This window comes from Notamacropus eugenii, chromosome 6, assembly GCF_028372415.1.
Source record: "Notamacropus eugenii isolate mMacEug1 chromosome 6, mMacEug1.pri_v2, whole genome shotgun sequence".
Classification (NCBI taxonomy): Eukaryota; Metazoa; Chordata; class Mammalia; order Diprotodontia; family Macropodidae; genus Notamacropus; species Notamacropus eugenii.
The window spans coordinates 27297911-27322745 of record NC_092877.1 but is presented as its reverse complement, the minus strand read 5'-3'; the positions used below and the strand labels follow the sequence as shown (position 1 = coordinate 27322745).

At 36.8% G+C, this 24835-nt stretch overlaps 1 protein-coding gene across 7 annotated transcripts in view; it reads left to right on the top strand.

The window, feature by feature from the left end:
• Positions 1-24835, top strand: part of GAS2 (growth arrest specific 2) — a 147870-nt gene that overhangs the window by 48622 nt on the left and 74413 nt on the right. For all 7 annotated transcript variants that reach the window (XM_072619321.1, XM_072619324.1, XM_072619326.1 and 4 more), the window contains exon 4: positions 11057-11198. In XM_072619321.1, the coding sequence (XP_072475422.1) occupies positions 11057-11198 (142 nt within the window). The remainder of the gene's footprint in view (positions 1-11056; positions 11199-24835) is intronic.

The following is a 24835-nucleotide window of genomic DNA, read 5'->3' as shown; positions in this document are numbered from 1 at the left end:
ATTGAACTATTTAAATTTCTAGTGGTATGTTTTTCACTTCTACTCATGTAAAGAGCTGAAAATGCCATTTCCTTATTCTCCTGTTTGGGTTTGAATGTTAAAATGAGCATGTCTTCTGTTTTAATGTTGTCCTGACCTACCTAAAAATTGGAAGAAAAGGGCAAATGCCATATAATATTAACATTCTAAAGAGTGGATATAGTAATGTATTGAATTTTTTTCTTAGAAAAATCACAATCTTAAACTTGAATATTTCCTTTCCACTTTGAATGGATCTGTGGTACAGTTTTTTCTGATATTTTGACTTCTTTTTCTCTCTGAATTTAAGCAAATGCAGGGCAATCAATCTGATATGAGTTTTGCAAGTATAGATAAAGGAAAAACATGACTGTACATATCTCCAGGTAATTGCAGATCCAGAATTAATGGAGCTTTTATTGTTTGGCAGGGAATCTGGTCAAGTGGTCAGCTATGATTTGGACATCCTCTTATCACAGATAAATTGCTAAAAATAGTAGTATAAAAGGATAGTTCTAGAGATGGAAAGGACCTTATGGGGAACGAATTCAAGACCCTCATTTTAAAGATGAAGAAACTGAAGGCCAGAGAAGTTGAGTGTTTTCAACTGAAGACCTTTGTCTCTAACACATTTGTACCTTGACCTAGAAAGATTTAGGCAGAGGAAAAAGATATGCAATATTGTTTTCCCATTCCAGATCTAATTGTCTAATTCTTCTATGGCACTATTGACTCCACAGGAAATGAAAGATAGAAGAGGAGAAAAAAATGAAAGGGAATTTTGGAATGGTTTTCACCCACTAAAAAGCAGTGGAATGAATACAAAATCTTTAAAAGAAGACCTGGAACTATATGCCCTTGATCCATCCCCACCATAAAAACAGTTTAGAAAGAATCGGGGGGAAGTTCTGGGAATCCACTTTACTGCTGATTTGACCAACATATTCATTGTGTATTTATTAAGTGTATGCTAACGGCTCAGCTCTATGCTAAGCAGACATTGTACAGGGTACAATGTGTTTGCTGTCCTCTAGTAGATTACAATCCCTGTAAAAGTAAGATTTTCACAAGGAAATGATAGTGGATGTTATTACAGGCAGCAGGAATTTGGAGGTTGTGGAAGGTCAGAATCAGTAAGAATTCAGGGAAGACTTTGTAATAGGTGTCATTCTAAGGGGGCTCCAAGGATCATGGATGGAGAGCTGGAAGCAGCATTAAAGTATGTCTGGTGAATTTTCTTGTTTTACATCTAAGGCCCATAGAGATGAAGTGACTTGTCCAAAGTTACCCAACTAGTAACCAGAGGAGGCAGAATTTAGACAATATAAAATCTTCTACTCCTTCCACTATACCTGGCTACCTTTTAAGGAAACCATTTCTAGGAGTTCCACCATCCTTGATGCATGGGATTACAGGGAGCTAAGAATGGGATGAAGGGTGAGGAAGGATGACATTCATCCATGTTTCCTTAGCATCCAAATCGGCATTTGGGGCAGCGAGGTGGCATAGTGGATAGAGTGCCAAGTCTGAAGGGAACAAGACTTGAGTTCAAATTTGACCTCAGACACTTACTAACTGGGTGATCTGGGGCAAGTCACTTAACCCTGTTTGCCTCAGTTTCCTCATCTGTAAAATGAATTGGAGAAGGAAATGGCAAACCCTTCTACCATCTCTTCCAAGAAAATCCCAAATGGGGTCACAGAGAGTCGGAAAAAAAGGAAAAAAAGCTAGTGTTTATATAGTGCCTACTATGTAGCAGACATGTGCTAAATGCTTTACAGATACTTTATTTAATCTTCACAACAACCCTGGGAGTAAAATGATATTAGTATCCCTGTTTTACAACTGAGGAAACTGAGATTAAGTGACTTGCCTAAGATTACACAGCTAATATTTGTCTGGGGCCATATTTGAATTTCAGTTCCCTACTTCAGTCCTTGTGTTCTAACCATTGAGCCACATAGTTGCCTCTATTTTTAAGTTATTAAAATATTTTTAATAAAACAAAGCAGCAAATTCATGAACCTCAGGTTCAACACACTTACTTGCTGTTGCCTCATCACTCCTCAATAGCTTTTGGTCCAAACTGGCCCTTCTCTCACCATTACTTGCTCAGCTCCTCCCCTCTCCTTGGCCCTCATGTCCTCTGTTCACAGATGCTCAGCAAGAAATATCAAGTCACCACTCACCTGTCCTCTCCTCAGTCAGACAAGATGGGGTCTAGTCTACCTTGGCCACAGCTCCTCTATGGAAGGTGATCACTGAATCAGGCCACTGAAAACCATAAGAACACGAAGCCTTTGGCCCTTCTCGAGTCTTCGGTCCACCCATTCTCATTGACCTCAGGAGAGAGGGGAACATGCATTCATCTACCACGTCAAGTCAGCTAGCAGTTGTTAAGGGCCTACTGTGTGCTAGGCACTGGGCTAAGGACTGGGGTAATACAAAGAGAGGAGGAAAAAAAGTCTCTGTTCTCTAGCTCACAGCCTAATGGAGGAGACAACATGAAAATGATATATAACTAGATACAGACAGGATACAGTGGAGGTAGATGCAAAGGGAAGGTCCAAAGATTTTTAAAAATTTATTTAGTATTTTATTTTTCCACAGTTTCATATAATTTTTTTAATATTTATTTTTGAAACTTCAAATTCCAAATTCTCTCCCTCCCTCTCCAGTCCCACCTCACTGAGAAGGCAAGCAATGTGATATAGATTATACATATGTAGTCATATAAAACATTTTCATATTAGTCATGTTGTGAAAGAAAATATAGGCCCCAAAAACCTCAAGAAAAATTAGGAAAATGAAAAAAATGCTTCAACCTGTATTCAGATACCATCAGTTCTTTCTCTGGGAGTGGGTGACATTTTTCATCATAAGTTCTTTAGAGTTGTTTTGGATCATTTTATTGCTGGAAATAGCCACCATTAATTGCTGATCATCTTACACTATTTCTGTCACTTTGTACATAGTATATTTCGCTTTGTATCAGCTCATGTAAGTCTTTCCAGGTTTTTCTGAAATCATTCTAGCACAAGAGTATTCCATTACATTCATATTCTCCAACTTGTTCAACCATTCCCCAATTGATGGGCATCCCCTCAATTTCTAATTCTTTGCCACCAGAAAAGAGCTGCTATCAATATTTTTGCACATATAAGTCCTTTTCCTTCTTTTTAAAATCTCTTTGGGATACTAATAGTGGTATTGCTAGGTCAAAGGATATGTATGATTTTATAGCCCTTTGGGCATATTTCCAAATTGCTCTACAGAAAGGTAGAATCAGTTCACAACTCCAGTTGTGCATTAATGTCTCATTTTTCTCATAACTTCTCCAACATTTGTCATTTACCTTTTCTTCCCTATTAACCAATCTAATTAGGTATAGTAGTACTTCAGAATGGTTTTAATTTGCATTTCTTCAAACAGTAGTGGTAAAGAGCATTTTAGAAAATATGACTATAGATAGCTTTGATTACTTCATCTGCAAACAATTCATATTTTTTTGTCATTTATCAGTTGGGAAAGGAATCTTATTTTTATAAATTTGAATCGGTTTTCTATATGCTTGAGAAATGTGGCCTTCATCAGCAAAACTTGTTCCGATTTTTTCCCAGTTACTATTGCTAACTGTACTTCCCTTTATCCTTTCTCCTCCTTTATTCCATTCTCTCTCCTTTCACTCTGTCCCTCCTCAAAAGTTTTCTGTTTTTGACACTCCCCTGGCCCCAATCTACCTTCCCTTTTGTCACCACCAACCTTTCTCTTATCCCTGTCCCTTCCTACTTTCCTGTAGGGTAAGATAGATTTCTAAATTTTTTTAAATTATAATTTTTTTTAAAGATAGATTTCTATATCCACTTGAGTGTGTATGTTATGCCCTCTTCAAGCCAATTTTGATGAGAGTAAGGTTCACTGACTCCCTACCACCTTAGCCCTCTTCCCTATCCAATGTAAAAGTCTTTTTAACATCTTTTATGTGAGATAATTTATCCCATTAGTATATTTCTCTCTCACCCCTTAATTTTATTTTTTTAGATATCATCCCTCAATATTAAACCCATACCTGTACCCTCTATCTATATCCTGTGTCCTTTTAACTTCCCTAATAATGACAAAATTCTTGAGTTACAAGTATCATCCTCCCACGTAGTGATGTAAACAGTTTACCTTATTAAGTCCCTTATGATTTCCTTTTCTTGTTTATCTTTTTATGCTTCCCTTGAGTTTTGTATTTGAAAGTCAAATTTTCTATTCAGCTCTGATCTTTTCATCAAAAACACTTGAAAGTCTTCTCTTTCATTGACTATCCATCCCCCCTCCTGAGGGATTATACTCAGCTTTGCTAGATAGGTGATTCTTCTTGGTTATAATCCTAGCTCTTTTGTCCTCCAGAATATCATATTCCAAGTCCTCTTAGCCTTTAATGTAGGAGCTGCTAAATCTAGAGTTATCATGGCTGTGGCTCCATGATACATGAATAATATCTTTCTGACTGGTTGCAATATTTCTTTCTTCACCTGGGAGCTCTGGAATTCAGTTATAATCTTCCTGAGAGTTTCATTTGGGGATCTCTTTTAGGAGGTTGTTGGTGGATTCTTTCAATTTCTATTTTACCCTCTAGTTCCAGAATATCAGGGTAGTTTTCTTTGATAATTTCTTGAAAGATAATGTCTAAGTTCTTTTTTTTGATCACTACTTTCAAGTAGTCCAAAAATTTTTAAATTATCTCTCCTGAATCTATTTTCCAGGTCAGTTGTTTTTCTAATGAGATATTTCACATTGTCTTCTATTTTTTTCATTCATTTGATTTTGTTTTATTTTTCTTGATTTCTCATAAAGTCTTTAGCTTCCATTTGCTCCATTCTAATTTTTAAGTAATTATTTCCTACAGTGAGCTTTTGTACCTTGTTTTCCATTTGGTCAATTCTCTTTTTTAGGGAGTTGTTTTTCTTTTAGTGAACTTCTGTGTCTCTTTTTCCATTTGGTCAATTTTGCTTTTTAAGATATTTCTTTCATATTGACTTTTTTCTACCTCTTATATCATTGGTGTAATCTGATTTTTAAGGTGTTATTTTCTTCAGTATTTTTGGGTCTCCTTTATCAAGCTGTTGACTCGGGGTTTTTTGTGATTTTTTTGTATCACTCTCATTTCTCTTCCCAATTTGTCTTCTACCTCTCTTGATTTTTGAAATCTTTTTTGAGCTCTTCCATGGCCTGAGATCAATTCATATTTTTCTTAGAGGTTTTGGGTATAGGAGTTTTGACTTTGTTATCTTTTTCTGAGTGTGTGTTTTGGTCTTCCTTGTCACCATAGTAACTTACTAGGGTAAAAATTTTTTTTCTGCTGTTTGCTCATTTTCCTGGCCTATTTCTTGACTTTATTTCTTTGTTAAAGTAGAATTCTGCTTCTGCAGTGAAGGATGCTCTGTCCTAAGCTTCAGGGGTTTTGTGCAGCTGTTTTCAGAAGTATTCCTAGGGACCTGTAAGTTTTCAGTTCTTCCAAGGTGGTATGATCTAAGGAAAGGTGTGTTTACTACTCTTTTGGCTTGTCCTCTGATGTGTGAGTGACTGCTGGCACTCTTTTTGGCCCTGCAACTGTGACAAAAGTCCCTGTTGCCACAAACTGTGGTGTGCTAGTGCTCCTCTTCACCCTGGGACTGTTGCCCAGAACCAAGACCCTGATCCGAGGATGGGCCCAGCAATTCGGACTCCTTGAGAGCCCAGACTAACTTTTTGCTTTTCCTTGTATCCCTAGTGCTTGGCACAGTGCCTAGCACTTAGTAGGTGCTTAAGAAATCTTTGTTGGCTGGCTTTTTTTCAGGGAAGCTGGTGTTTTCTTTGCATTTACCTTGTATTGACCTAGCAACCTATTCCTGTATTTTTTTAAAACACATCTGTAGCTACTATGTTCAGTGTGTTAAAATTCGTGAACTCTCTTAATAGGATTTAAAGTAATTTTTTTAAATAAGAAAAGTATTTGTTTTTACTAGTTTATGTCAAGGAGGAGAATATTTTGACCACCTAAGTCCTTGTTGTTCTGGTCAAGTGCTTTGGTTTATTCTCTCTGTCTGTTCAGCAGAATTTAAAGTTTGGATTGTTTCTAAAGTACAATTTAGAAATCTGTGTTAACTTGGAACGAGCATTTGTGTAAAGGACTGAGAGTAAGTGAGTCTGATGGAACAAATTGGATGAGAATAAATAATTTTGGGGCATGTAAAAATAAGTTTGGTCTAGCTTTGGAGGTTAACTTTGTTTTGAAGGCTATTGGTGTCAGAGTCTGAGCTGGATTGGATTAGGGGCTCAAATCCATTTACTGAACTTTCTTGAGGAAAGTCGTGCACATGTTATTTCTCCTAAATTGAATGTAAGCACCTTGAGGTTCCAAATCTGTTTGAATGAGTGTCTTTTGTATCCCTAACATGTGTATCCCTGGTATGTAGCACTGTGCTTTGCATAAAGTAACAACCTGATTAATGCTTACTGAATTGTTGGATTGGATAAGACAGTTTTATTGAGGTATTTCAAAGCTCACTTCTCTCTTAGAGTATTTGATGTGAGTGCAGATTTATAAAGTGGCAGAACTACATAACTGAGAGATCCCTCATCACAAGAAGATTCATGCTTCTGTGCTTGCCAAACAGTATCTCTGGCAACTTCTAGCCTTTGTACAGACAGAACATTTTTTTTATAGCTAGAGTATATTTTTAAAGGCTAAAGCAAATCAAATCACTCTTGAACATCTCACATAAAATATCTCCAAAGCATACTATGAAGAGACAACAATCATCATCTGACATCACTGCCATCACCTGCTTTGCTGGTGTTTCATAAAAATGTATTGCAAAAATTTTAAAGCAATACTTTCATCTGTGAACTCACTAATGTGTGTACTCTATCCAAAGATGCTTATTTAAATCCATTGATAACAGCTCAGCAAAGAAAACACTTGCCAATATTTTGTAAATTCTCCATACAGATCCACATGACTTATTGATGACTGTCCTCTAGATATCTTGAAATTGTATTCTAAAATGATCCAATATCACTATAATAGAGTCCTTTAGAATATCATTCAACCAATCTGTTTTGCCTTTGAAAATACTTGTTCACAAATGCATTGGTCATGAGCATTGGTCATCTTGCCGACCTTTTGACTGCTAGTTGAGGGAAGATTCAGCCTTCCAAAAATATGACCTCTGATGTAGACCTTTTATTAAATCCTGAATTTTAAGGTGATTGGGCAACAACTGTTCAGCTTATATTATATGGTTTATAGATATTTTAAATGAGATGTTCATAATGATTTAAGTTATATGGGATTATTTAACAATTTCTAACTACTAAAATGCTTTGTCTGGACAAATATGGGTGGAAATGGCCAGAGATAACATCTGGCAAGCTCAAAGACTTAAATCTAACTACCAGCTCCAGAACAGAAAGGGATGCTCCATAAATTGCCTTCTTTGTCAGGTTGTATGACTGAACTAGTGTTTCCTCTGGATTCCTATGCTATGGCGTTTTGATAGCTAGCTCTTCTTTAACTTGCCAAAAACTGCAGTCATGCCTTTTCACACCAGAGCAAAGAATTTTCCAGAAAGAATGACATCTATGTTTATATAAAGAACTCAATCTTGTAGAAAAGAAAAGATTAATTGTATTTTATTTGTTGGATTAAAGCCAATGCAAGTAATTTCTCAATATAGAATTTTATTGACTGCACTGACCAATTTGTTAGCACCTACCATTTCTCAGTTTTTTGTTGTTGTTTTTTTATAACTTATGCCAATAGAATTAAATCTCTCCTCAGGAATATCTTTGTTGGTAGGAAAATAAAGATATTATAACATTCTTGATAGTGTTAGCTCTCTATCATAAAGCTCTAAATAATTTATTTATGCCTCTCCTCATAGGATTATAGGATTTAAGGATAGAAAGGATTGTAGCAATTATCCAATCCAATACCCTCATTTCAACATGAAGAAACCAAGACACAGAGAGGCTATCTTTCCTAAGATTTTTATCTATAGAGCTATAAGAAGATATATAGCATATTGGCCACTCTAAACAGTATACCTGTCATTAACATGTAGTTATTCATGATATACAGAATATATGTACAGGATATATACACATATGTGAATTCATACATAATATGTGAATATATTATATAAAATCACGTAAGTTATGTAAATCCTCTAAATTATAGTAAAATAACCAAGTAAAAATTTCAATCCATTTTGATATGTGAAGTTGTCCAAGTTCCAAATCTATATAAAAATTGGTCTGGACTTATGATTTCATTGGCATAGAAAGCTCCCATGGAGGAAACTCCATCTGCCAATGCAGATTGGCAACTGTTCTGCAAACTGTAGCCTGGGAGAAACGCCTAGAGCATGCAGAGGTCAAATGACTTGCCTACTCTCCCACAGTTGGTATCTAATAGAGCTAGATCTTAAACCCAGGTGTTCCTGACTTTGAGGTTGGCTCTCTACCCATGAATCTGTGATGCTTCTCTCTATATTCTGAAGTCCAGTTCTGTATCACCAAGTGCCTGCTTGGTATCTCCACTTGGATATCCCAGTGGCATTAGAACTCAAAGTTTCCAACATGGAGTGCATTATCTTCTCCATTAAAATTACATCCATCCTTTTATCCAACAAACATTCGTTAAGTTCCTACTATATGTCAGGTGAAGATGATATAAAGACAAAAATGAAAGTGTTCCTGACCTCAAGAAGCTTATATCCCATTGAGAGAAACAATATGTGCACAGATAAGTAAATAAAAAAGGAATATTTGGAGAGGGAACATGAACAATGGTGGGGATCCAGATAGGTCTCATGTGGTCCTGTGTCCCTGTATATTCGTAAATAAAAGAGTTAAAAGGGGAGAGAATTCAAAACAACTAATAATAATAGTTCACTTTATATTACATCTCCATAATGAATAATGCTAAAATATTACAATATTGATATTGTTATTAGTAACTAGGAGAGTGACCTGGAGGCTCATGGTAACAAATAAGTGAATAGCTAAGTTGTAAATTACAGAGACATTTAAGAAGATGAATAGAAACGCTAGAGACTGATTATAAGGCTTAGGGCTAGAAAACCCTTCCATTTTCTCTCAATAGTGTACCACAGGACCTTGGTTGGTGGAGAGGAATACCACAGAGAGTGATGTTAAATCATATGAGAGTCAGTTTTCTTTCTATGTTTTAGGATCATGGATTTAGAGCAAGAAGGGATGATAAAGGAAATTGAGTCCAATTCCCTAATTTTACAGATGAGGAAACTGAGGCACAGAGCTAATAAGTCATTTGCCTGGGATTGCACAACTGAAAAGGAGCTGAAGTATTATTTGAACTGTTAAAATAAAACCTCTTTATAGAATCCTTAGTTTCCTTCAACATTTAGCCTTGGTGCCACCTGTGGGAAGCATTTCCTGATTTGTCTGTCTTCTCATCCTGCCACCTAAGTTGTTAATGCTTTCTGTCTCTTCAAATTGTCTTATATTTACTCACCTGTATATGCACTGTATTCCTTCCCAGTAGTGTAGAAACAATCTTCTTGAGGATTTGTTTTATTTTTGCATCCCAGCTCCAAGTAAAGTATACACAGTAGGTGTTTTGGAAGTTTATCAAACTGGATGAGTAACTAAATTTATTTTTATTCATATAACTGAAATTTTTTCAAGTGGACTAAGCTGTAAAGTCACTGGAAAACTAGGAAAAAGGTCATAGAATATTTGATTTTTTTGCATGACTGAATCAAACAATTTTAGTTGTCTATTCTATTGATTTTTCTCGACCATTTTAACCTCATGATCAACCACCATCAAGAACATTTATGTTATATCTGCAGATACAAAGTGAAGTAGAGAATTGAAGCACTTATTCTACTAACATAATTCACAAAAATAACTCTGCCTTGACTATCTAGCTAGTTCAAAGACTTTTTTCTCTTGTTAATTTAGCCCTGAATAATCAAGATACTTATCTGAAACTTTCACTTTGTTTTTTTGTTTTTTGTTTTTACATTGGATCAATGTATTAATTGGTTGCATTCTATCATGAATTTCTTCATATCATTGTATGTTCCGCTGAGGAGAAATTTCCAGGACAAAATTCTCAAAAATGATTAGCTGTTAATAAGCAAGTTAGGTCAAGTTCGCAGCTTGCCTTTATCTGTATTCTTCTGTATCTGTCTTGTTCCCTACAGAACAATGCCATGGAGCAAGACAACTGTGTTTGGGGACAAATAAAGCAATACAGATTGGAAATTTGTGTAGAGCAGCCCAGTAGATTGTGAAGTGGTGAATTTGGGTAAAAGTTAGAGAATGTCATTCCTCAAAGTTCCTAAATAACAAGCTCCTGTTAGTTTAAGGTCAGGAGAATAGGGGCCAGGGGCACTTCTGGACTTCTCTTCCATCCTGATCCTGCCTTTATGTATATATGATGTCTAGGCAGCAATACCTGACTACAATAAATTGGAATCCATGAAAGCATGTGAGATTTTTATTTGCATCAGAAGCTATACTCACTCATTTGACAACCTTTATTAAATGTCTACTCTGTGCCAAGGGCTGAAGATAGAAAGACAAAGCAAAACAGATTCTGCCTGTAAGGGATCTTACATTCTGTGGGGTTTGGTGATCAGTAAATACCAAATATCTGAAGAGAAACTGCAGATAATGATACCAAGTGAACTCTTATCTAGGGTCTCCCAATGGGGGAAAAAATCAGAGAAAAAAGAAAGAGGAAGGAATAGAGACCCCCTGTTTGAGGCTTGACATGCATGGTCCCAATAATGCTCAGTCCTTGATGGGTACAGATTTTCACACATGCTGGGTTGCTGTATCCGTTTCATTGACATTTCATTTCCCTTCTTACAGGTCTGTGCAAAGGGATCATTAGAGATGAGGTCATTGTAAGGGAGTTTCATGGTACACATAAATAGCTCTATAATATTCACTCCTAGGATGATTTGACCAGATGTGCTTCCAGCTGAGTGAGATTTCTTTGTTTTCACAGTGCCTGCCCATGAGGAAGATTCCATGCAAAGCCAGTGCTCCTTCAGGATCCTTTTTTGCCCGAGACAACACAGCCAATTTCTTATCCTGGTGCCGGGATGTAGGGGTGGATGAAACGTGCCTCTTTGAATCAGAAGGTTTGGGTATGTATCTGCTTCTGAACCTGAGGTGATTCGTATAATCTGAAGAGTCTACTGAGTCTTTCACTGATGGTCAGAAACAAACAACAATGACAAAACTCAATGGTTAATGAACATCAGGAGGCAGTGTGGTTCGGTGCATGGAGCAGTGGGTTTGAAGTCATGCAGCTCAGAGCAGATTCTGGACTCCACTACTGGCTAGCGTTATAACTTTGGGCAAGACACTTTAACTTCTCCTGGATCAGCTTCCTCATCTCAAAAATGTGGGATGGGTTTCTTAAGTTCATAATAAAAGATAAATTTATTTAAAAAATAAAGAATCTAAGATAGGGAAGGGTAGATTAGCTGAAACCTCAAACACCTTCAGGAGCTCCTAGCCTTGTTTGGTCACTGACTCCTTTGGCAGTCTGGTGAAGCCTCTGGACCCCATTTCCGAGTAATGTTTTTAAATGCATAAAACAAAATGCAGAGGACCTCAAAGGAAACCCTGGAATATAATTAAGAAAACTTTTTAGAAAATCACAGAACCCAGTTTAATGACCCCAGACCTAGAGGCTCATTGGTCATTTCACAAGTTATTAATTATCATAATCACCTCTTTCAGTATGTTATAGTATTAGAATTCTAAACTTTTACAGGTGGCTAAACATCACATTTCTCTTTTATTATTGTTTACCTTGGGGAAAAAAAGAGTAGGAAAGGGAATAAGAGCACAAAGCTTTCCTTCTGAAAAATAAGGCTGTTAATAAGGCAAGGCAGAATTGAAGGGATATATTAACTTGGGATGAAATTATTCCATTAGCCTTTATGAGCAATTTACCTGTGTTGAACATTCCAATGTTCCAACTGAGAATAGTGGTTGATTCTTTCCAGCTGTAAAAACTTTGGAAACACCTTCCTTCTAACCTATGTAATTATCAAAAGTCAGATTGAGATTTCTTTGAAGAAAGAATAGAACAGACACTTCAGGCTTCATCAAGAAAAAACGTTTTTCTCTTTTGGTGAATGATGTTCAAGGCAGTTGGACTGGCCTTTTACCATCTCAGGGAGAGAAGATTCATTTCAATACAATTCAACAAGCATCTCTTAGGCACCTACTAGACACTGCGCTAGGCATTAAGAATACAAAGACAAAAATGAAAACAAGCTCTGACCTCAAGGAATTTATAATTCCATGTTTAATGGCCACTTTTCTTGGATCAAAGGTTCCATCTCACAACCTATTATTATCAAATATCCTGTGGGTAGTGAAACAGAACCAAATGGGGAAAGGGAAGAAACAGAAGAAAACATACTTTCATTTGAGTTAGACTTCAGTCTTAAAAAATGAAATCCCAGTAAAAAATAACCCACAAATTAGTATCATCCTTCTTCAACTCAGCTCAAGGAAGAATGAAAGCAAAACTAAAAATCCATGGCTGAATATCCTTTAAGATATGTCCTTGTATGATTACAATATGTGACAGTGAAAGACCAACATCTGTCAAATTCAGGGAAATAATACAGGATCATAGATTCAGAACTACTGAGAATGTTAACGTTCGTTAATCCAACACCTTCGACTGGCAGCTGAGGAAACAGCAAAGAAAAGGAGGTGACTTGCTTCAGGTCATATAAGTAATAAATGCAAAAGCAAAAATTCAAATCTTGGTCAGTGGTTTCAAAGCTCTACTCATTCTGAAATCTTTGGCACTCCTTCTCCCCCCATACCCCCTCCCTCCCATAGTCTGGATTTGGGATTTTGTTTGGGGCAGAGAGTGCCTAGTGAGGAAACTCCCTCTTCCAATGCACTTTGGCAAAATTGCTGTGATGGATATTCTTAAGAGTTACCATTGGCAGCCAGTAAATTTCAGAAATGGGACTTGCACAGAGTCTTTCTGGCTCTGAGGCTATCACATTTTCTACTATTCCTAGAGTAGGGTACCTTAGATGGTGGAGAATCTGTAATGACTGTTATCATTTAATCTTTGCAGCTAGAAGGAACTGTGTTGTTGTGTTATGTCTCTTTGTGACCCCATTTGGGGTTTTCTTGTCAGAGATACTGGAGTGGTTTGCCATTTCCTTCTCCAGTTCATTTTACAGATGAGGAAACTGAGGCAAATAGGGGTAAGTGACTTGCCCAGGATCATTTAGCTAGTAATGGTATGAGGTCAGATTTAAACTCAGGAAGATGAGTCTTCCTGACTCCGGACCCAGTGCGTTATTCACTGTGCTACCTAGCTGCCTCAAGTATTATATGCTTACTGTGAGCCAGGCACTGTACTATATGCTGGTGCTACAAAGACAAAAACAGAAAGTCTCCAGCTCCATGGTCCTACTTTAGGCACACCTAGAATTGAAGGCTTAGAAACTTATATTAAATATTTATATTAGCAATCAGATAGATCATAAGACAAAAGCATTAGTTTTGAATATTTTCTCTATGATAATACAATTTCTACCTTTTGATAAATATATCTGTTAAATTCCTATTTTAGTACTCCATAGTGACATGAAGGTTACTCAGAGTTATAAAACGCTGCAGCACAGTGGTGGAAAGTGAGATAACTAAGTGGTATAATAGATAGAGTCCTGGGCATGGAGTCAGGAAGACCTAAATTCAAATCTGGTCTCTGATACTTCCTAGCTGTGTGACCCTGAGCAAGTCATGTAGTTTATATCTGTCTCATTTTATTCAACCCTAAAATGGGTTGCACTGATCTCCCAGAGTTTGTATGAGGATCAAGTAAAGTAATCATAAAGGACTTGGCACATAGCATTATATAAGTGTTGTTATTATTATTAATAATCATATACACTTTTCTGAACAAGAAAACTTTAGACCAGATATCCTTGACCTTATTTGTGTCATACACTCCTTTGATATACTGGTGCAGCCTATGAACCTCTTCTTAAAATAATGTTTTTAAAAGTATAAAGTAAAATTGTTGTGTTTGTCCTTCATTCTCAAAGAGGACCATGACATCAAGATGATGATATGACTTTCAGTTGACTTTGATTTGAGGGAGGGCTGTGCAAGGTCACCAACCTCACTTTCTCCTCCAGAACCATCTGGGTCCACTGACCTGATAGTCATCAGGATGACTGGAGATGACCCAGTTAAAGTAAAACACGTGAATTACAAAGGAAAGAAAATACATTGAAATAAAGATGAATTTTTTTCCCATCCAAGTTTATGAATATCTTGAGATATATGGATCCAAGTTTTAAAGTACATGGTCTTAGACTGTGGACCTGAGGATAGGTTTTCCATCATATTGTCCGAGAGCCATCCTAGCTAAATTTGGTCAGGTTCATTACCAAGTTAACTTCAGAGGAATGGATATTTCAGCCATAGAAAATATCCAAGATAAAATTTAAGGAAGGGTTATAATTTATGTGGGTAGAGGGAGAATCCGCACTGACCAAACTTCAGATGCTTCAATTAATAAAAAAAAAAGCCAAATTTGTCTTTATTAGTTTAAGTGATATTGGGCAAGTAACTTAACCATTTAGAGTAGAGGGAGTTTCTTCCCAAGAGAAGTTCCTATATCAATAAAGTCATAGGTTATTAAAGATAACATTGTATAGTGGACTGTTAGGTGGCTTTGAGGTCAGGAAGATTTGGATTTAAGACCTACTTCTGGCACCTGCTGGCTGGAACCAGTCTTTGAACTTTTTTTCTTAATATATATTTTGATGCCTGAATTTCAATATAATTAGTTTTCTTTATGATCCTACATATTTCATCTTATTCACTGAAAACATTATTCTGAGAAGGGATCCATAGACGTCACCTGAATGCCAAAGAGTCCCATGAGACAGAAAAGACTGTCAACCCCTGCAGAGACACTTGACCTCTTAATCCTCTCCAATTACTCTCGAAGGTTCTAAGTTGAACAACTGCAGATCTTCCTTGGTGGAGAGATTTTCTCACCAGCAATGAAATAACAGGTGTGGATATGCCCTCCATCTCCAAGTGCTTATGTATACAAGAAGATTTATCATTAGAGGAAAAGATAGGAAAAAATGTTTCAATTTCTTTCAATAATTTCCCAGTCTAGTTACTGTCTTTCCCTATAGTGTTTATTTATTTTGTTATTGCATCAGTAGCTGTAAAGTTAACTTGGTTTAGTGGCTAGCGGGCTGACTTTAGAGAAAGGAAACTGAGTTCAAGTTCAGCCCAGAACACATTCTGGTTTTGCAATTCTGGTCAAGCCTCTACCTTTTAGGGCCTCCAGGTGATTCTTTAACACTCAGTGTTATAGAAGAATCCTTACATCAACAGAAGGGGTTCCCCATTAGGATTTTTTTAAAATTTAAATTAGAAACTTTTCTTGCTCCAAATAGGTTAGAGGTTCTTAACCTAGCATTTTGCTATTGTTCAGCTGTTTCAGTCATGTCTGACTTTTCATGATCCTATTTGGCAAAGGTACTGGAATGGTTTGCCATTTCCTTCTCCAGCTCTTTTTACAGGGAGAAAACTGAGGCAAACAGGGTTACGTCACTTGCCCAGGATCACACAACTAGTAGGTATTTGGTCCCAGGTCTTCCTGACTTTACACCTGGTGTTGTTTGCCCTGTGCCTTCTAGTGTACTTGTATTTTTTTTAAATATATGTACTTATCTTTTTGGTAACTATATGTTAATAAGTTGGCTTCCTTTGCAATCCTGTGAATTTTATTTTATGCCTGTAAGGTATTATTCTGAGAAGGGGTCTGTGGTTTCACTATAATAGTACACACACACACACACACACACACACACACACACACACACACACACACACACAGAGAAATCCTGAAATGTGTAGTAAGATGGTGCGGTCACAGTCTCTAGGGAGAAAGAAAAACCTGACCATTCTTAGAGTGTTGAATTTAGGATCATGCCAAGAAGGGAAACAGCCCTTGGACTGCAATGCTAACCCCCACAAGGGGACTTTAAATCAATTCTGTTTTCCCGGTGGACTTCCTCTTGTTAGACTTCTGGGTGAGGAGAGAGGAGGCCCTCCCTGACACCTGGGTCACCCTTATTTGAGAATCCATTGGAGGACAAGAGGACAATAACCCTGTGTCCTGTGCTTGAAGTTTCTTCGCACCACTTTTGAAAGGGAATTTAGGACAAGATGCTTACTCCTGCCCCATGCCCCCCTGTCCCCTCCCTCACCTCTTATAGTTTTCATTTCAATACAAAATGAGATGAAGAACCTCCTTTGTTTCCTGGTGATCTGAAGAACAAATAAAATGAAAAGATATTCCGATGAAGGAAAAAATCTGCTGGAGTGGATAATACAGCAGCACGCTGTGCTGAGGGCTTATCAAGGGCTCTCTGTTTCGAGCTGCTCAAAAGGTCCTTTCCAGCTTGAAAAAAATAAGTCCTTATCATTGCAGCAACTGATATGCCATGCTTGTGTTCCAGTTCTCCTTGTTTCTTGCACAACTGTTTGGGAGAGACTCTGGATTCACAAAATTTCAATCAGCTCTCTTTAGACCCTGGTTAATGAGGAGCAAGCTCATATTGGGGGAGGGCATGATAGGGAAGAGGAACTTGGTAGCAATTCTAGTAATAATTATTATTGTTTATTATGTTGGCTCTGGCAGCAGTCTCCAAGCATGTACAGCAACATTTTTTTTTTTTTGCTTCATATCTGCTTCACCCCTTTCTTGATTGCTTGGAGAGATACCATTCTTCTCAGCCCATACAAAACCATCATACAAATTCAACCCTAATGCTTATCTCCTTAGGCCATTCTTAGAAGACAACTTTTTTTTTTTTCCAGAGTGACATGCCAGCATTTAACTAACTGGCTATTGTATCTGGGGAGGGGGAAAGAAAATATCAATGTTTTAGAAATGGGCTGGATCAGCCGTATTTTTCACAAATATTATTTTAAGCAGAAAATAACTTTGAAATTAAAAGGAGTAGGAAAGGAGGAAAAGCCATGTTATGCTGCTTAGCATGCTGGATTTGGGGGCAAGAGACAGATGTGAATCCCACCTTCGGCTACGTCTCAGTGTTGGTGAGCTTTGTTCTTATGTCAAGCTCACATTTTGGACTTTGCAATTTCCAGCCATTATTGCTAGTTTGACCATGTATATAGCCCCGGGGACTTCCAATGATGGTAGAATTTAGGAATTTTCTCTTTCTCACCCATCTTTTAACACTCAGCTATTCAATGAATACTTAGCATGTGCCAGGAGGTATGCTAAGCTTTGGAAGTAGGGATAGGGCCTGATTCCTTTGGTGAGGAAAATCCAGCTCTGGTGTAGGTCAGTAACTTCTCTGCAGTGTATAGTCTTAGAGGGTTATTAGATGGTGGAGAAATTCAATGGCTTTTCTCAGAATATAGAGCTGGTATGTAGCAGAGGGAGGAGCTGATACAGGTCTTCCTGATATCCAGGCCAGCTTTCTATCCACTGTATCACATTGCCTCTCTGAAGATAAAAGGACAAAAATAAAACAGTCTCTACCCTCAAGGAGCATATATTCTATTGGGAAGAAAAAGCAAGTAACCAGATCAGTGAATACAAAGTATATGCAGTGTCTAAGGACAAATTTCTTTTGAATTAAAAATTTGAGCTAGGGATAATGTATTGATATGCCTTTGGATGAAGCAGCTTTTTAGGTGGTAGAAACTGCTTCTGGATTGAAGTGTAAAATATTTTGTTGACCCTCTAAATGCATCTCACCTGTCTCTAATGTAAAAGGTAAGTAAATGAAGAGTCCTGCCCAAATCCATGGACTTTTTCATTATTAATGATTGGGAGTATTGTTAAACCTTTTTTCATTTTTGCAGTGTGATAACTGCGTTCAGAAACATCACTGAGGAAGAAAAGTATATATGTGTGTGTGTGTGTGTGTGTGTGTGTGTGTGTGTATGTTTTATAATTGAGTAGTAAATAGTTCTCAGACATAGAGTGACTTGGGATAATGTGACTAGAAAGCTTCAGTGGCAGAATTTGAACTCAGGTCTTCTGAATCACCTCTAGCATAAAACCCCATGAAGTAATTTTTAGAATTGTCTTTGAAATATCTACTTTTTAAATTTAATTTGAGTATGATATGACTTTAGTATTTTTACCAACACTCTTTAAAATAAATTGCTTTTTTAAACTAAAAAGAATAGGAAGGAAAATCATGTTATGATGGATAGTATGCTTTGGAGTCAGAAGGCTGCCAATCAATTGCCTATATGTCTTGGAGAGGTCATGTCAAATCAATTCATTATGCATTTATTGAGTTCCTGATATATTCCAAACAGTATGCTAGCAATGGGACTTTATTTCTTAAACTGTAAAATGAAGGAATTAGACTAAATGACCTCTTGGGGCTCTCCAGTCTCTTTACCAATGATTCCAAAATGTGTCACATGTGCTAGAAAGAATTTAATATGTTTATATTGATCATGAAAGAACTGTCCACTTTCAAGGACATGGATACATCCTTATGACATCAGGACTATCAAATAATGGTGTTATGAATAAGAAATTGAACAGTTAGACAACTATAGAATATCAGAATGAAAGGGACCTCAGTGGCCATCCAATCTCAACATCTCCCTAAAGGAATCCCCTTTAAAACATACAGACCATCTAGCATTTGCTTGAAGACGAGTGAAGGGGAATCCATTTTCTCCAGAGGTAGTCCCTATCCTACCTTTGGATAGCTCCAAAATACTAGAAAGCGTTTCCTTATGGCAAACCTACATTCTTGCCTCAGGAAATTCTACCTATTTTTCCTTGTTCTGCCATCTATAACTAAGCAGAACAAGCCTAATTCCTCTTTAAATACTGTCATGTCCCTCTGGAGTTTTCTCTGGCTAATCAGGTAAAGAATCTATGTAATTGGCATAATAAATATTTTACAAATTTTTGCAAACTAATTCTGATTAATCTCTTTCTAGATCTTACTCTATGTGCCTTCTATGTTTTAAATTGGACATCTCAAAAAATCTTGGATAAAAATACATCAGTAACAGTAGTTTAAATTATACATTTTAAAATTGATGCTTATAACACATGGTTATTTAAGGTGTGATTAAGCAGTGAATTCCATTCTTTAAACTAATACTGTATTTTAGCTGAAAGTTTTGTTCCTTATAATTGTCTTTTGCACCTTAAAATTTCTCATGTTTGTGAAGCTAATCAATCTTTAAAATATTTTCTAGGGATTCTATTGGGTTGCCTCTAATTCCATCGACAGTGGGAAGCTGAGAAGTGTCTAGAGAGAGGAAAGCATGCTCTAATAACATGTTGGTTTGGGGTGAACACTTGGCTTGCACTAACCATGTCAACATCACAATGTTATTGAATGATTATAGGACTTGGAGCCAGGGAAGCTTCTCCACCTGTTTCTCTGAAAAAAAGAATCTGCTCAACAAGAAAAGGGTTTGCTCTCTGCTATGCTAGCATGCTCCTGTGTGTGTTTCTTTTGGAATGTCCCCTCTTTGGCCGTGGTGACTCTATTTGTCATGTGGTGCTTGTGATTTTGCTCTTTGAACCTGTCTTCTGATGCAGTGTATTGACGATGACCTCTGATGGCCATAATTGTCTGGTCCAACCATGATTATTGTTATGGAAGTGGCAAATGCTGACCGAAAGACTCCCCACTGCAGGCCTGGATTTGCTCTCCTGTCAAGAAACCCAAGGGTTTTGACTGCTGATTTTCAAAATACATTATCCACTGTGCATCTCAGGGCCATGTGTTGCATCAGAAGAAGGTTCTGTGCCTGTTTACTAATGTTTGACTAAACCAGCCATGTCTCAGGGTTATTTTGAGGGCCATAGAACCATTTTAGGGGGGAGAATGTTCCCTAATTTTTTGTATTAAAGCTAAGGAAAAACACTAGCAATGTCTTTAAACATACGGCTAGTTCTTGAATATCTATACATGGATTGTTTTTGTGGCTAATCCAAGAAAATATTAATTTCAGATTTTGTAGTTAACGCTTACCCTATTTATGTATTACTTCATCAACATCAGGTTATACACAACCTCTCTTCGGGGTAGGGGTACACCTCAAATTCTCTCTACTCCCATATATGTTTTTGAAACTAAACACAAAGAGAGGGTAGGTAATATATTCATTTTTGTAAAATTGGATTATTCCCAATATAGAGTGTGGTACAGAGAGAATTTGAGAAGGGGCTAAGTTAGGGCAAATAGATAGATTTCTGCCTCCTCTGAAATTAGAATTACAGGGTGTACAGCCAGAAGCAGGGGTGCTGTCTTGTCTAGCACTATCATTGTGCAGGAGAAGAAACTGAAGCTCCGAATGGGTAAGTGACTACCAGGAGAAAAGTGTCAGAAGTAGATTTCAAATACAGATCTTCTGACTTCAAATCCTATGCTCCTTCTATTATGTCATGATTTAGTCATCATTTGTTTTGAAGTGACTTTTCCAATCATAAACTCTCTTATTTCAGGAATCTAACATAACCTAACATAGATCCCCTAAAACTTATCCCCAAAACCAAAAATGTTATACTTAAACTGACTCTAAGCATAAATAATTGAAATGAGTATATTTTGTCCTCTATTCTTTTATTGCTGAAAATTGGGGTTGAAAATTCCTTACTAATGTGGTATGTATCCCAGATAATATGTCACATTCAAAATATTATTTCTCATGATTTTGTGGACTGTGACCTTGCTCAATGATCACATGTCCTTAATATCAACAAAATCTGTTTTAAATGATAGAAGATAGTCATTCAAAATTTTATTTCAAGATGGAAGACAAAACCAAGACTTCAGATTTTATCAAAACTAGTGAATTTCTTAAAAAATGTGTGTGTTTACCCACAAAAATGGGCTAACAAGTGGTTGAGTTGAAGGCAGCCTCACTTTGCTTGTCAGGTGGTTGAGCTAGATCCTCTCCTACACATGTGTGTGCGTGCACATGTGCACACACACACATACACACACACACACACAATCTTCTTTCTCCCTTTTTTCTCCAACAAGACCCTTGACCTTTGAGTCACAATGCTAAGCCACACTCCTTTCACTAACTGAAGTTCTTCTGTATGACCCTGGAGTAGTAAGGGGGAATGGATTACATATATTTCTTTATCTTTTGGGGAAGTGATAGATTCACCTGCTCCTTAATATCCTCGGAGGAGAGAAGTACCACAGAAACATCTTCTCCCAGGGAGAGATGATTATTTTATCCTTTGCCATGCAAATATATAGAGGTTTCCTTGCCTCATTGTTATTACAACACTATCTTGGACTTGGATATAGTGCTTTAGAATCTTCAAGGTGATTTCACATATTTTGTCATATTTGAGTCTCAGAACATCCTCTTAAGGTAGACAGGACAATTTGATTCCTTGTTCTCTCATGTTACCTCTATTTCTTTGGAAAAGAAGGTCCTGATCCTTAACATCTCTGAGCCTCAGTTTGCTTTTATGTAAAATGAAGAGGTCTGGATAAAATGAATTTGAAAATCCTGCCTAATCTCAGTCTAAACCAGAGGTGGAGAACCTGTGGCCTCAAGGCAACATGTGGCCCTCTGGGTCCTCGAGTATGGCCTTTTGACTGAATCCAAACTTCACAGAACAAATCCTCTTATTAAGATTTATCTTATTTAGATTCTAAACCATCTTATGTTGCTGCTGTAGATATCTCTTTGTTGTTCAGTCATTTCAGTCATGGCAAAGTCTACTTGACCCCATTTGAGGGTTTCTTAGTAAAGATACTAGAGTGGTTTAACATTTCCTTCTCTAGCTCATTTGAGAGATAAGAAATTGAGGTAAATAGGGTTAAATGACTTGCCCAGGGTCACACAGATAGTGTCTGAGTCTGGATTTGAACTCAGGTATTCCTGACGTCCAGCCTGGCACTATTCACTGAACCGCCTAGCCACCCTGTTATCCCTTTACAGATGAGATAAATAAGGTTCATTGTTTAAATGACTCACTTAGGTTAAATTGCTAGTGATATTGACAAGACAGAATTACAATTGAGGGCTTCTGATCATCTAATCCAGGCCCTTTCCACTGCACTATTTTGCCATAGGTTGGAAGGCCACATGGCTAAAACAAGGAGGCTCAATTTGAAGTTAATAACTATAAAAGATTAAGGCAAGTTTAACTGATTAAAAGTTTTTCCCCTTAATTTCCTCCTTGCATAAGAATTTTTTTAAATCCATGCCCTCCCTGAGGAGTTGTCATTCATGTTGTAATATAAAAAGCATATGGATAATAGAATTTTTATGAGCGCAACTCAATAACTTTCATAACCTTATCCATCAACAGATGGATAAACTGTTTTGTAGCTGGTTGAACCATACCTTCATCGCGGAATGCAGTGTGTTTCTGTGTGCACTATGACACAGAAACTTGATTTATTTCTTAGTCATTAGGCTAATCTTATATTTCTAAAGCAGGCAAAATTCCATTTGACGTTTGATGCCTATAAGAATTTGATAGAATGCAGGGTATGGAGTTGGGCCTCCTGTGATGGAGTTGGAATGACAGATTGGTGTTCTATTTCCCTGAGGAAATAATTGCAGTTTTCTTCCACATGATTTGATCATTAAAAGAAGAAGAAGAAGAAAATAAAACTTTCCAAAGGCAATGATCACTATGCAAAACCCTGACTGTTAAAATTAAAATCCACTAAGAGTAAAGAAAAAATAAACCAAAAAAAAATTTCCACTTGGTTATATGGATGAATAGATGGATGGGTGGATGGATGAATGGATAACTGAATTAAGACCAGGGTTCAAGTCTAGCCTCTGAGACATATTAGCTATATGACTCTTGGCAAGTCAAATGACCTTTCAGCGTCCCAAGGAATTCCCTAAGTTGTAGGACAGTTATTGATCTGTTTTAGTAGACGCAATTTTCTCATTTGGGAATTCTCTGCAAGATGAATGTGTGGACCAAATATGTTTTTAGCAATATTTATAAAGAGATAACCTGACATAATGGCTGAATTATTAGCTTCAGATAGGAAGGCTTGGGTAGAGTTTTGCTTCTGATACCTACTGGCTGTGTGTGCATGAGCAAGACCCAATTGCAAAGAAGGAATCAACTTACATTGGCAAAGGGAATATCTTCACTGGAAATTCCCTACCTTAATGAAATCACAGTCTGATCTTAAGCATAAATATATTGTGTATGATGCAATCACATCTTTCAAGTTTTACATTTTGTACAATTTCTGAAGATTGCTTTTTGTTTTGTTTTGGTGAGGCAATCAGGGTTAAGTGACTTGCCCAGGGTCACACAGCTAGTGTCAAGTGTCTGAGGTCAAGTTTGAATGCAGGTCCTCCTGACTCCAGGGCCAGTGCTCTATCCATTGTACCACCTAGCTGCTTCCAATTTATAAATTAGTAAGAGTTTGAACCAATAAATGTATTTAAAATGAATGACAAATTTTGTGGTATGCCAATATTTTCAAGTTTTCTTCCTACCACCGTAACACCTTCCCCTTCTTTTTCCACTCTCCAAAAAAAGTAAAAAGAATGAGAAAATTTTGATTTAATCCTCCCAGCACTGGCTTAAATTCTAAGTAGATTTGTCAGCTGCTCTAGCTAGCAATTAACAAAGACTATTTTGAAAACTTAAGCACATAAATAATTTAGTTCTTAAGGATAAAATGAAATTTAAAATTTTCAAAGAATGATACCTTCTCTATTTCAACAGCTGCTTGGCTTCTAATGTGAATTATTAACAGCCATGCCATCCCTGCAAAAACTATTTATATAAGCTGCCTTAGTTAACCTACTTGATATGAAGCCTGATAGAATTTGAGAATAAATATTTTTGATATACATAAATAAGGGAAATGAGAGACACACTGCCAAGCGGAATGCTCAAGGCATGAATACTGATGTGATATCTCAATCAGAGAATTTCTTTCTCCAAAAGGATTTCTCCTCCACAGTATTTTTAAACCACATATGAACGGTCATTAAATAATTCATTTCTATCCTGTGGCTTCATTTCTTTTAGTCTCTCATTCCTTATACTGAAAAGATCAAACAAATTCACCCCAAAAGTTCCCTCAGTTTTATTTTTTAAATGTAAACAAATGTGTTTTGCAGTTAAATTTTTAATGGTTTGCATTATTTAAACTCCCACGCTTTCCAGAGAAGGTAGCAATCTGTACTGATAGAGGGAGTTTCCTTACCAGGGAGTTCCTATATGAATCGTATCAAAAATCCAGTCCTTCTTTCAGTCCTAATGCTTCCCAAAGATCTTAAATTGATAAAACATATAAGTTAAACTGTGTTAACATATGAATTGAGAAATGGTTCAGGAATATATTTTACTTACATATAAAAATGGATATATTAGAAAATACTGTGTTTGAGCAAGCACAGTGTCTATGTGCTGGTTTTGGAATCAAAGGGCTTTTATCTCTGCCACTTACTGGGTGATCTTGGGTAAGTAAATCACTTTATCTTTTGGCCTCAGTTTCTTTATCTGAAAACTGAAGTCATCAAAGCAGATAAATTCCAAGGTCTTTTCCAACTTTAAATCTAGGATTTTACAATCTCAAGATGAGGTTTTTTTCTAGCAAAACTAAAAAAGTTTTGATTTGATGAGAAAACAGATGAAGAGACAGAAAATGATTTGTCCTAAATTGTTTTAGGGAGGTAAAATAAGGAGTGTAGGTAATTATATGCAATTTTCTCCATTCTTAAT